Below are 13937 nucleotides of genomic sequence, written 5' to 3'. Positions count from 1 at the left end.
CTCACCGTATCCCTCACTCCCACCGTCTCCCCGTATCCCTCACTCCCACCGTATCACCTGTCCCTCACTCCCACCGTCTCCCCGTATCCCTCACTCCCACCGTCTCCCTCTATCCCTCAATCCCACCTTCCCATCTATCCCTCACTCTTAACCGACTCACCTATTCCTCACTCCCACCGTCTCACTTATCCCTCACTCCCACCGTCTCACCTATCCCTCACTCCCACCGTCTCCCCGTAACCCTCACTCTCACCGTCTCCCCGTATCCCTCACTCCCACCATCTCACCTATCCCCCAATCCCACCGTCTCCCCGTATCCCTCACTCCCACCGTCTCCCCGTATCCCCCACTCCCACCGTCTCCCCGTATCCCTCACTCCCACCGTCTCCCCGTATCCCTCACTCCCACCGTCTCCCCGTATCCCTCACTCCCACCGTCTCCCCGTATCCCTCACTCCCACCGTCTCACCTATCCCTCAATCCCACCGTCTCACCTATCCATCACTCCCACCGTCTCACCTATCCCTCACTCCCACCGTCTCACCTATCCCCAATCCCACCGTCTCCCCGTATCCCTCACTTCCACCGTCTCTCCGTATCCCTCACTCCCACCGTCTCCCCGTATCCCTCACTCCCACCGCCACACCTATCCCTCACTCCCATCGTCTCCCTGTATCCCTCATTCCCATCGTCTCCCTGTATCCCTCACTCCCATCGTCTCACCTATCCCTCACTCCCACCGTCTCACCTATCCCTCACTCCCACCGTCTCCCTCACTCCCACAGTCTCCCCGTATCCCTCACTCCCGCCGTCTCCCTCACTCCCACCGTCTCCCTCACTCCCACCGTCTCCCTCACTCCCACCGTCTCCCTCCCTCCCACCGTCTCCCTCCCTCCCACCGTCTCCCTCCCTCCCACCGTCTCCCTCTATCCCTCAATCCCACCTTCCCACCTATCCCTCACTCTTAACCGTCTCACCTATTCCTCCCTCCCACCGTCTCACCTATCCCTCACTCTCACCGTCTCCCTCACTCCCACCGTCTCCCCATATCCCTCACTCCCACTGTCTCACCTATCCCTCACTCTCACCGTCTCCCACACTCCCACCGTATCCCTCAATCCGACCTTCCCACCTATCCCTCACTCTTAACCGTCTCACCTATTCCTCACTCCCACCGTCTCACCTATCCCTCACTCCCACCGTCTCACCTATCCCTCACTCTCACCGTCTCCCTCACTCCCACCGTCTCCCTCTATCCCTCAATCCCACCTTATCACCTATCCCTCACTCCCCCCATCTCACCTTATCCCTCACTCCCACCGTCTCCCCATCTCCCTCACTCCCACCCTCTCTCTGAATCCTTCACTCCCACCGTCTCCCCGTATCTCTCACTCCCACCGTCTCCCCGCATCCCTCACTCCCACCGTCTCCCCATATCCCTCACTCCCACCCTCTCTCTGAATCATTCACTCCCACCGTCTCACCTATCCCTCACTCCAACCGTCTCACCCATCCCTCACTCCCACCGTCTCACCTATCCCCTCACTCCAACCGTCTCACCTATCCCTCACTCCCACCGTCTCTCTGTATCCCTCAATCCCACCGTCTCACCTATCCCTCAATCCCACCGTCTCACCTATCCCTCACTCTCACCGTCTCACCTATCCCTCACTCTCACCGTCTCACCTATCCCTCAATCTCACCGTCTCACCTATCCCTCACTCCCACCGTGTCACCTATCCCTCACTCCCACCGTCTCACCTATCCCTCACTCCCACCCTCTCACCTATCCCTCACTCCCACCCTCTCACCTATCCCTCACTCCCACCGTCTCACCTATCCCTCACTCCCACCGTCTCACCTATCCCTCACTCCCACCGTCTCACCTATCCCTCACTCCCACCGTCTCACCTATCCCTCACTCCCACCGTCTCACCTATCCCTCACTCCCACCGTCTCACCTATCCCTCACTCCCACCGTCTCACCTATCCCTCACTCCCACCGTCTCACCTATCCCTCACTCCCACCGTCTCACCTATCCCTCACTCCCACCGTCTCACCTATCCCTCACTCCCACCGTCTCACCTATCCCTCACTCCCACCGTCTCACCTATCCCTCACTCCCACCGTCTCACCTATCCCTCACTCCCACCGTCTCACCTATCCCTCACTCCCACCGTCTCACCTATCCCTCACTCCCACCGTCTCACCTATCCCTCACTCCCACCGTCTCACCTATCCCTCACTCCCACCGTCTCACCTATCCCTCACTCCCACCGTCTCACCTATCCCTCACTCCCACCGTCTCACCTATCCCTCACTCCCACCGTCTCACCTATCCCTCACTCCCACCGTCTCACCTATCCCTCACTCCCACCGTCTCACCTATCCCTCACTCCCACCGTCTCACCTATCCCTCACTCCCACCGTCTCACCTATCCCTCACTCCCACCGTCTCACCTATCCCTCACTCCCACCGTCTCACCTATCCCTCACTCCCACCGTCTCACCTATCCCTCACTCCCACCGTCTCACCTATCCCTCACTCCCACCGTCTCACCTATCCCTCACTCCCACCGTCTCACCTATCCCTCACTCCCACCGTCTCACCTATCCCTCACTCCCACCGTCTCACCTATCCCTCACTCCCACCGTCTCACCTATCCCTCACTCCCACCGTCTCACCTATCCCACACTCCCACCGTCTCACCTATCCCTCACTCCCACCGTCTCACCTATCCCTCACTCCTACCGTCTCACCTATCCCTCACTCCAACCGTCTCACCTATCCCTCACTCCCACCGTCTCTCTGTATCCCTCAATCCCACCATCTCACCTATCCCTCACTCTCACCGTCTCACCTATCCCTCAATCCCACCGTCTCACCTATCCCTCAATCCCACCGTCTCACCTATCCATCACTCCCACCGTCTCACCTATCCCTCACTCCCACCGTCTCACCTATCCCTCACTCCCACCATCTCCCCGGAACCCTCACTCTCACCGTCTCCCCGTATTCCTCACTCCCACCGTCTCACCTATCCCCAATCCCACCGTCTCCCCGTATCCCTCACTTCCACCGTCTCTCCGTATCCCTCACTCCCATCGTCTCCCTGTATCCCTCATTCCCATCGTCTCCCTGTATCCCTCACTCCCACCGTCTCACCTTCCCTCACTCCCACCGTCTCCCTCACTCCCACAGTCTCCCCGTATCCTTCACTCCCACCGTCTCCCTCTATCCCTCAATCCCACCTTATCACCTATCCCTCACTCCCACCATCTCCCCGTATCCCTCACTCCCACCGTCTCCCCGTATCCCTCACTCCCGCCGTCTCCCTCACTCCCACCGTCTCCCTCACTCCCACCGTCTCCCTCACTCCCACCGTCTCCCTCACTCCCACCGTCTCCCTCACTCCCACCGTCTCCCTCTATCCCTCAATCCCACCTTCCCACCTTCCCACCTATCCCTCACTCTTAACCGTCTCACCGTCTCCCTCACTCCCACCGTCTCCCCATATCCCTCACTCCCACTGTCTCACCTATGCCTCACTCTCACCGTCTCCCACACTCCCACCGTATCCCTCAATCCGACCTTCCCACCTATCCCTCACTCTTAACCGTCTCACCTATTCCTCACTCCCACCGTCTCACCTATCCCTCACTCCCACCGTCTCACCTATCCCTCACTCTCACCGTCTCACCTATCCCTCACTCTCACCGTCTCCCTCACTCCCACCGTCTCCCTCTATCCCTCAATCCCACCTTATCACCTATCCCTCACTCCCCCCATCTCACCTTATCCCTCACTCCCACCGTCTCCCCATCTCCCTCACTCCCACCCTCTCTCTGAATCCTTCACTCCCACCGTCTCCCCGTATCTCTCACTCCCACCGTCTCCCCGCATCCCTCACTCCCACCGTCTCCCCATATCCCTCACTCCCACCCTCTCTCTGAATCATTCACTCCCACCGTCTAACCTATCCCTCACTCCAACCGTCTCACCCATCCCTCACTCCCACCGTCTCGCCTATCCCTCACTCCCACCGTCTCACCTATCCCCTCACTCCAACCGTCTCACCTATCCCTCACTCCAACCGTCTCACCTATCCCTCACTCCCACCGTATCTCTGTATCCCTCAATCCCACCGTCTCACCTATCCCTCAATCCCACCGTCTCACCTATCACTCACTCTCACCGTCTCACCTGTCCCTCACTCCCACCGTCTCACCTATCCCTCACTCCCACCGTCTCACCTATCCCTCACTCCCACCGTCTCACCTATCCCTCCCACCACCGTCTCACCTATCCCTCACTCCCACCGTCTCACCTATCCCTCACTCCCACCGTCTCACCTATCCCTCACTCCCACCGTCTCACCTATCCCTCACTCCCACCGTCTCACCTATCCCTCACTCCCACCGTCTCACCTATCCCTCACTCCCACCGTCTCACCTATCCCTCACTCCCACCGTCTCACCTATCCCTCACTCCCACCGTCTCACCTATCCCTCACTCCCACCGTCTCCCCGTAACCCTCACCGTCTCCCCGTATCCCTCACTCCCACCGTCTCACCTATCCCCCAATCCCACTGTCTCCCCGTATCCGTCACTCCCACCATCTCTCCGTATCCCTCACTCCCACCGTCTCCCCGTATCCCTCATTCCCACCGCCACACCTATCCCTCACTCCCATCGTCTCCCTGTATCCCTCACTCTCACCGTCTCTATCCCTCAATTTCACTAATCCCTCAATCCCACCGTCTCACCTATCCCCCAATACCACCGTCTCACATGTCCTTCACTCTCCCCGTCTCACCAATCCCTCACTTTCACCGTCTCACCTATCCCTCCATCCCACCGTCTCACCTATCCCTCCATCCCACCGTCTCACCTATCCCTCACTCCCACCATCTCCCCGTAACCCTCACCGTCTCCCCGTATCCCTCACTCCCACCGTCTCACCTATCCCCCAATCCCACTGTCTCCCCGTATCCGTCACTCCCACCGTCTCTCCGTATCCCTCACTCCAACCGTCTCCCCGTATCCCTCATTCCCACCGCCACACCTATCCCTCACTCCCATCGTCTCCCTGTATCCCTCACTCTCACCGTCTCCATCCCTCAATCTCACCAATCCCTCAATCCCACCGTCTCACCTATCCCCCAATACCACCGTCTCACATGTCCTTCACTCTCCCCGTCTCACCTATCCCTCACTTTCACCGTCTCACCTATCCCTCCATCCCACCGTCTCACCTATCCCTCACTCCCACCGTCTCCCCGTATCCCTCACTCCCACTGTCTCACCGTATCCCTCACTCCCACCGTCTCCCCGTATCCCTCACTCCCACTGTCTCAACGTCTCCCTCACTCCCACCGCCTCCCCGTATCCCTCAATCCCACCGTCTCACCTATCCCTCAATCCCACCGTCTCACCTATACCTCAATCCCACCGTCTCACCTATCCCTCACTCCCACTGTCTCACCTATCCCTCACTCCCACCGTCTCCCCGTAACCCTCACTCTCACCGTCTCCCCGTATCCCTCACTCCCACCATCTCACCTATCCCCCAATCCCACCGTCTCCCCGTATCCCTCACTCCCACCGTCTCACCTATCCCCCACTCCCACCGTCTCCCCGTATCCCTCACTCCCACCGTCTCCCCGTATCCCTCACTCCCACCGTCTCCCCGTATCCCTCACTCCCACCGTCTCCCCGTATCCCTCACTCCCACCGTCTCCCCGTATCCCTCACTCCCACCGTCTCCCCGTATCCCTCACTCCCACCGTCTCCCCGTATCCCTCACTCCCACCGTCTCCCTGTATCCCTCACTCCCACTCACATAACCAAACAAGCCAACAGGGCTGCAAATAAACAACTCAACTCAATACCTAACACACCACCATCCCGCCTCCCACTCCCCAACTCCTCTACCTCTCCATTTTAATCACTGCTGGCATCTTAACTGTTCTAAAGAAGTCAATGAACGGCTGCCACCTCCGGGCAAACTCCTGCACAGACCATCTGAAGGCAAACATTATCTTTTCCAGCCTGAGAAACTCTGCCAGGTCACCCACGGTTTTGGCGGCCCCAGGTCCCGCCATTCCAATAAGATCTGTCTCTGGGCTACCAGGGAGGCAAAACATTGGCCTCTCTCGCTCCCTGGACCCCTGGGTCTTCTGACACTCCAAAGATCGCGACTTCTTGACTCGGGACCACCTTCACCTTCAGGACCTCCGACATAACATCGGCGAACCCCTGCCAGAATCCCCAAAGCTTCAGACAGGCCCAAAACATGTGGACATGATTTGTGGGCCCACCCGCACACCGCCCACACCTATCTTCCACCCCTTCAACAAACTTGCTCATTCTCGAACTCCCTACCCAACTCTTCCTCCCACTTGCACTTCACTTCCCCTATTGGGGCTCCCTCCCAATCCATCAACTCCTTGTAAATTCCTGACACTTTACCCTCCCCTATCCCTGTTACTAACACCACCTTGTCCTGCATCACTTGGGGTGGCAGGTGAGGAAAGGACGGTACCTGCTTCCGGACAAAATCCCTCACCTGCAAATACCGGAACCCATTCCCGGTGGGCAACTCAAACTCCTCCACCAACCCCTCCAAGCTCAGAAAGCTGCTTTCAACAAATAGATCCCCAAACCGCTCAATTCCCGCCCGTTGCCACCCCCAAAACCCCCCACCCAGGCCCCCCGGAACAAGCCGGTGATTCCCGCAAATCAGACCCCAAACCAAGCCTCAGGTGCTGCCGCCACTGTCCCCTCACCGTCAGGACTGCACCACTCCCGGATTTGTGGAGTACCTGGTTGGTGAGAACGGCAAAGGTGCCGTCAACAGTGCTCCCAAACTCGTGTCTTTATAAGAGGCTACCTCCATCCGCTCCTACACCGACCCCTCCCCACGACCCACTTCCTAACCATAGCTATATTCGCTGCCCGATCGTAGTTTATTAAATTCAGAAGAACTAACCCGCACCCCCCTCAACCCCTCTCTAGCAGCACCTTCTTCACCCGTGGGTGCTTTACCCACCCAAACAAACCACAAAATCAGCACATTCACCCTCCTGAAAAAAGCCTTAGGAATGAAGATCGGAAGATTCTAAAACACAACAAGAACCTCGGGAGAACTGTCATCTTCACCAATTGCACCCGTCCCACCAGCTATAGTGGGAGCTCATCCCACTGATGCGCGATCAATTACTCTCAAGACGAAGTGATTCATAACTGAAGGCTTTAATCTGCTAGATCTCTTCCCCAGCAGCTTCGATACAGAAAGTATCGCCTCTCAGGGCGGAGCTATGTACAACAGCCAATGGTAGACTCCTGGGTCTAACCAATGGTCATCCACCTCTTAGGTACCGCAATACCTGGTACTACCACACCCACCTCCTAAAACCCCCCTCTATCTGTTCCACCAACTGAGCCCGATTCAGCTTCTGCAGCTGCTCCCACCCCCGCACCACCGGAATACCCAGATATCGAAAGATTCCCCCCACCACTCTGAACTGCAACTCCCCCCGCCTCTTCTCCTACCTCTTCACTTGAATCAGAAAAATCTCGCTCTTCTCCATATTCAATTTGTACCCCAAGAACCAGCCGAATTCCTCCAAAATACGCATAATCCCCCCCAATACCTTCCAACGGGTTTGAAATATACAGCAGCAAGTCGTCCGTGTACAGTGAAACCCGATGTTGCACCCCCCCCATACTATCCCCTGCCAGTCCTTTGACGCTCCCAGAGCAATTGCCAATGGCTGTATAGCCAAGGCTAAGAGCAGTGGGGAGAGTGGGCATCCATGTCCAGCCCCGGTGCAGCCTGAAATAATCCAAACTCACCCGGTTCATCTGCACACTCGCTACCGGTGCCCGGTACAACAGCCCGACCCAATCCACAAAACCCTGCCCAAACCCCAAACCGCTCCAGCACCTCCCACAAATAGTCTACCTCCACCCGGTCGAAGGCCTTCTCCGCATCTAGCGGGATGGTCAGGGCGAGGGTTCCCCGCCTGGGGGACTGGAGGGTGCGGGAGGCGCGAGCACGGGACTGGCCTAATATAGGAGATGGCTAGTCGACTGGGGGGGGTGGGGGGGGGGGGTTAACCCCCCAATCCGGCTGATCACGTGGAATGTGAGGGGCCTAAATGGGCCGGTTAAGAGGGCCCGAGTGTTCGCGCACCTAAAGGGACTGAAGGCAGACGTGGTCATGCTTCAGGAGACACATCTGAAGGTGGCAGATCAGGTCAGGTTAAGGAAGGGATGGGTGGGACAGGTGTTCCATTCGGGGCTGGATGCGAAGAATAGAGGGGTGGCAATACTGGTGGGAAAGCGGGTGTCGTTTGAGGCCAAGAACATAGTAGCGGACAAGGGAGGCCGATACGTGATGGTGAGTGGTAGGTTGCAGGGGACGGAGGTGGTACTGGTGAATGTATATTCAGGATAATAGGGATAATCAGGATTGTTATCACCAAGGAGGTAGTGATGGGCAAGCTAATGGGGCTAATGGTAGACAAGTCTCCTGGACCTGATGGAATGCATCCCAGAGTGCTAAAAGAGATGGCTAGGGAAATTGCAATTGCACTAGTGATAATTTACCAAAATTCACTAGACTCTGGGGTGGTCCCGGCGGATTGGAAATTAGCAAACGTGACACCACTGTTTAAAAAAGGAGGTAGGCAGAAAGCGGGTAATTATAGGCCAGTAGGCTTAACTTCGGTAGTAGGGAAGATGCTGGAATCTATCATCAAGGAAGAAATAGCGAGGCATCTGGATGGAAATTGTCCCATTGGACAGACGCAGCATGGGTTCATAAAGGGCAGGTCGTGCCTAACTAATTTAGTGGAATTTTTTGAGGACATTAACAGTGCGGTAGATAACGGGGAGCCAATGGATGTGGTATATCTGGATTTCCAGAAAGCCTTTGACAAGGTGCCACACAAAAGGTTGTTGCATAAGATAAAGATGCATGGCATTAAGGGGAAAGTAGTAGCATGGATAGAGGATTGGTTAATTAATAGAAAGCAAAGAGTGGGGATTATTGGGTGTTTCTCTGGTTGGCAATCAGTAGCTAGTGGTGTCCCTCAGGGATCAGTGTTGGGCCCACAACTGTTCACAATTTACATAGATGATTTGGAGTTGGGGACCAAGGGCAATGTGTCCAAGTTTGCAGACGACACTAAGATGAGTGGTAAAGCAAAAAGTGCAGAGGATACTGGAAGTCTGCAGAGGGATTTGGATAGGCTAAGTGAATGGGCTAGGGTCTGGCAGATGGAATACAATGTTGACAAATGTGAGGTTATCCATTTTGGTAGGAATAACAGCAGAAGGTATTATTATTTAAATGATAAAATATTAAAACATGCTGCTGTGCAGAGAGACCTGGGTGTGCTAGTGCATGAGTCGCAAAAAGTTGGTTTGCAGGTGCAACAGGTGATTAAGAAGGCAAATGGAATTTTGTCCTTCATTGCTAGAGGGATGGAGTTTAAGACTAGGGAGGTTCTGCTGCAATTGTATAAGGTGTTAGTGAGGCCACACCTGGAGTATTGTGTTCAGTTTTGGTCTCCTTCCTGGAGAAAGGACATACTGGCACTGGAGGGTGTGCAGAGGAGATTCACTAGGTTAATCCCAGAGCTGAAGGAGTTGGATTACGAGGAGAGGTTGAGTAGACTGGGACTGTACTCGTTGGAATTTAGGAAGATGAGGGCGGATCTTATAGAAACATATAAGATTATGAAGGGAATAGATAGGATAGATGCGGGCAGGTTGTTTCCACTGGCGGGTGATAGCCTCAAAATAAGGGGAAGTAGATTTAGGACTGAGTTTAGGAGGAACTTCTTCACCCAAAGGGTTGTGAATCTGTGGAATTCCTTGCCCAGTGAAGCAGTAGAGGCTCCTTCGTTAAATGTTTTTAAGATAAAGATAGATAGTTTTTTGAAGAATAAAGGGATTAAGGGTTATGGTGTTCGGGCCGGAAAGTGGAGCTGAGTCCACAAAAGATCAGCCATGATCTCATTGAATGGTGGAGCAGGCTCGAGGGGCCAGATGGCCTACTCCTGCTCCTAGTTCTTATGTTCTTATGTATATGCCCCGAACTGGGATGATGCTGGATTCATGAAACGGATGTTGGAGCGTATTCCGGACCTGGAGGTAGGGAGTTTGATAATGGGTGGGGATTTTAACACGGTGCTGGACCCAGCATTAGATCGTTCCAGATTTAGGACGGGGAGGAGGCCTGCTGCGGCCAAGGTGCTTAGGGGGTTTATGGATCAGATGGGGGGAGTAGATCCGTGGAGATTTGCCAGGCCTTTGGCCAGAGAATTTTCTTTTTTCTCCCACGTACATAAGGCCTACTCCCGGATAGATTTTTTTGTTTTGGGCAGGGCATTGATCCCGAAAGTGGAGGGAAAGGAGTATTCGGCCATAGCCATTTCAGACCATGCCCCGCACTGGGTGGAGCTGGAGCTGGGGGAAGAGAGGGACCAACGCCAGTTGTGGAGGTTGGATGTGGGACTGCTGGCAGACGAGGAAGTGTGCGGGAGGGTGCATTGAAAGGTATCTGGAGGCCAACGACAACGGGGAGGTGCAGGTGGGAGTAGTATAGGAGGCGCTGAAGGCGGTGGTCAGGGGAGAGTTAATCTCCATCAGGGCTCACAGGGTGAAGAGAGAGGGCAGGGAAAGGGAGAGGTTAGTGGGGGAGATTTTAAGGGTGGTCAGGAGCTATGCAGAGGCTCCTGATGAGGGATTACTCAGGGAGAGACGAAGTCTCCAGACGGAGTTCGACCTGTTGACCACAGGGAAGGCAGAGGCACAGTGGAGGAAGGCACAGGGGGCGATATATATGAATATGGTGAGAAGGCGAGCCGGATGCTGGCACACCAGCTCCGTAAGAGGATGGCAGCGAGGGAAATAGGTGGAGTCAAAGATGGCAGGGGAACTACGGTGCGGAGTGCAGGGAAAGTGAATGAGGCTTTTAAGGCCTTTTACGAATAACTGTATAGGTCCCAGCCCCCAGGGGGAAAAGAGGGGATGCGGCGATTCTTGGATCAGTTGAGGTTCCCAAGGGTGGAGGTGCAGGAGGTGGCTGGTTTGGGGGTGCCAATTGGGGTGGAGGAGCTGGTTAAAGGACTGGGGAGCATGCAGGCAGGGAAGGCCCCGGGGCCGGATGGGTTCCCGGTGGAGCTCTACAGGAAGTATGTAGACCTGTTAGCCCCGTTGCTGGTAAGGACCTTCAATGAATCAAGGGAGAGGGGGGACCCTGCCCCCGACAATGTCGGAGGCGACGATCTCTTTGATCTTGAAGCGGGATAAGGACCCACTGCAATGTGGGTCATATAGACCGATCTCGCTCCTTAATGTAGATGCTAAGTTGCTGGCAAAAATGTTGGCCATGAGGATTGAGGACTGCGTCCCGGGGGTGATTCACGAGGATCAGACGGGATTCGTAAAGGGTAGGCAGTTAAATACTAATGTGCGAAGGCTCCTAAATGTGATAATGATGCCATCGGTGGAGGGAGAAGCGGAGATAGTGACAGCCATGGACGCGGAGAAGGCCTTTGATCGGGTAGAGTGGGAGTATCTTTGGGAAGTGTTGAGGAGGTTTTGGTTCGGGGGAGGGTTTATCAGTTAGCTTAAGCTCTTGCATAAAGCCCCGGTGGCGAGTGTGGTCACGAACCGGCGGAGGTCGGAGTATTTTCGGCTGCACGAGGGACAAGGCAGGGGTGCCCCCTGTCCCCTCTGCTGTTTGCATTAGCAATTGAACCTTTGGCCATGGCGTTAAAGGAGTTGGGGAAATGGAAGGGGGTGGTTCGAGGGGGAGAGGAACATCGAGTGTCGCTGTACGCAGACGACCTGTTGCTGTATGTGACGGATCCAGTGGAGGGGATGGTTGAGGTAATGCAGATCCTACGGGAGTTGAGACTTTTCGGGCTATAAGCTCAATGTGGGAAAGAGTGAGCTCTTTGTGATCCATCCGGGGACCAGGGAAGAGGGATAGACAACCTACCGTTGAGGAGGGCGGAAAGGAGCTTTCGATACTTGGGGATTCAGGTAGCTAGGAGCTGGGGGGCACTGCACAAACTTAACTTGACGTGGTTGGTGGAACAGATGGAGGAGGATTTTAAAAGGTGGGACATGTTGCCACTCTCGCTGGCAGGTAGGGTACAGTCGGTTAAAATGGTGGTCCTCCCGAGATTTCTTTTTGTATTCCAATGCCTCCCAATTGTGATCACTAAGGCCTTTTTTAAGAGGGTAAACAGGAGCATTACGGGATGTGTGGGCGAGCAAGACCCCGCGGGTAAGGAGGGGGTTCTTGGAGCGTAGTAGAGATAGAGGAGGGTTGGCGTTGCCGAATCTGGGTGGTTATTATTGGGCAGCCAACGTGGCAATGATCCGTAAGTGGGTGATGGAGGGAGAGGGGGCAGCGTGGAAGAGGTTGGAGATGGCGTCCTGCAAAGGAACGAGCCTGGGGGCGCTGGTGATGGCACCGCTGCCGCTCTCGCCTACAAGGTATACCACGAGCCCGGTGGTGGCGGCAACATTAAAGATCTGGGGGCAGTGGAGACGGCAGAGGTGCGCGACCTCGGTGTGGCCCCCGATCAGAGACAACCATCGGTTTGGCCCAGGAAGAATGGACGGGGGATTTCAGAGCTGGCATCGGGTAAGGATTAGAAGAATGGGGGACCTGTTCATTGACGGGACGTTTGCGAGCTTAGGGGCGCTGGAGGAGAAGTTTGGGCAACCCCCGAGAAACGCTTTCAGGTACATGCAAGTGAGGGCGTTTGTGAGGCGGCAGGTGAGGGAATTTCCGCTACTCCCGGCACAGGGGATTCAAGATAGGGTGATTTTGGGCATTTGGGTCGGGGAGGGCAAGATGTCGGCGATCTACCAGGAGATGAAAGAAGAGGGGGAGGCTTTGGTCGAGGAGCAGAAGGGTAAATGGGAGGAGGAGTTGGGGGAGGAGATTGAGGAGGGGCTATGGGCTGATGCCCTAAGTAGGGTTAATTCCTCTTCCTCGTGTGCCAGGCTTAGCCTGATACAATTTAAGGTAGTTCACAGAGAGCATGACAGGGGCGAGGCTGAGTAGGTTCTTTGGGGTGGAGGACAGATGTGGGAGGTGCTCAGGAAGTCCGGCGAACCATGTCCACATGTTTTAGATCATAGAATTTACAGTGCAGAAGGAGGCCATTCGGCCCATCGAGTCTGCACCGGCTCTTGGAAAGAGCACCCTACCCAAGGTTAACACCTCCACCCTATCCCCATAACCCAGTAACCCCACCCAACACGAAGGGCAATTTATCATGGCCAATCCACCTAACCTGCACATCTTTGGACTGTGGGAGGAAACCGGAGCACCCGGAGGAAACCCACGAACACACGGGGAGGATGTGCAGACTCCGCACAGACAGTGACCCAAGCCGGAATCGAACCTGGGACCCTGGAGCTGTGAAGCAATTGTGCTATCCACAATGCTACCGTGCTGCCCGGTCATGCCCGGCACTGGAGGGGTTCGGCGGGAACAGTATCTAAGGTGGTGAAAGTCCGGGTCAAGCCAAGCTGGGGGCTAGCACTATTTGGAGTAGTGGACGAGCCGGGAGTGCAGGAGGCGAAAGAGGCCGGCATTCTGGCCTTTGCGTCCCTAGTAGCCCGGCGAAGGATCTTGCTAATGTGGAAGGAGGCGAAGCCCCCCAGCATGGAGGCCTGGATAAATGATATGGCTGGGTTTATCAAGTTGGAAAGGATAAAGTTTGCCTTGAGAGGGTCTGCGCAGGGGTTCTACAGGCGGTGGCAACCGTTCCTAGACCATCTCGCGGAGCGTTAGATGGAGGTCAGACAGCAGCAACAGCAACCGGGGGGGAGGGGGGACACGACACATGGTTCGTTCGTTGCGGGGGGGGGGGGGGTTCTCTGGGGGCATTTGAGC

The 13937-nt window shown here is 55.7% G+C and overlaps 1 protein-coding gene across 1 annotated transcript in view; it reads right to left on the bottom strand.

Moving 5' to 3' along the window:
• Window positions 1-7098: 7098 nt before the first annotated feature.
• lrrc23 (leucine rich repeat containing 23) overlaps window positions 7099-13937 on the bottom strand; it is a 40753-nt gene continuing 33914 nt past the window's right edge. Inside the window, exon 8 of the mRNA XM_072477591.1 lies at window positions 7099-7121. Within this exon, the coding sequence (XP_072333692.1) occupies window positions 7099-7121 (23 nt within the window). The remainder of the gene's footprint in view (window positions 7122-13937) is intronic.

Source organism: Scyliorhinus torazame, chromosome 16 (assembly GCF_047496885.1).
Source record: "Scyliorhinus torazame isolate Kashiwa2021f chromosome 16, sScyTor2.1, whole genome shotgun sequence".
In the NCBI taxonomy this organism is placed as follows: Eukaryota; Metazoa; Chordata; class Chondrichthyes; order Carcharhiniformes; family Scyliorhinidae; genus Scyliorhinus; species Scyliorhinus torazame.
Note: the sequence above shows the minus strand (reverse complement) of the source record. Positions and strands in the feature narration are given on the sequence as shown.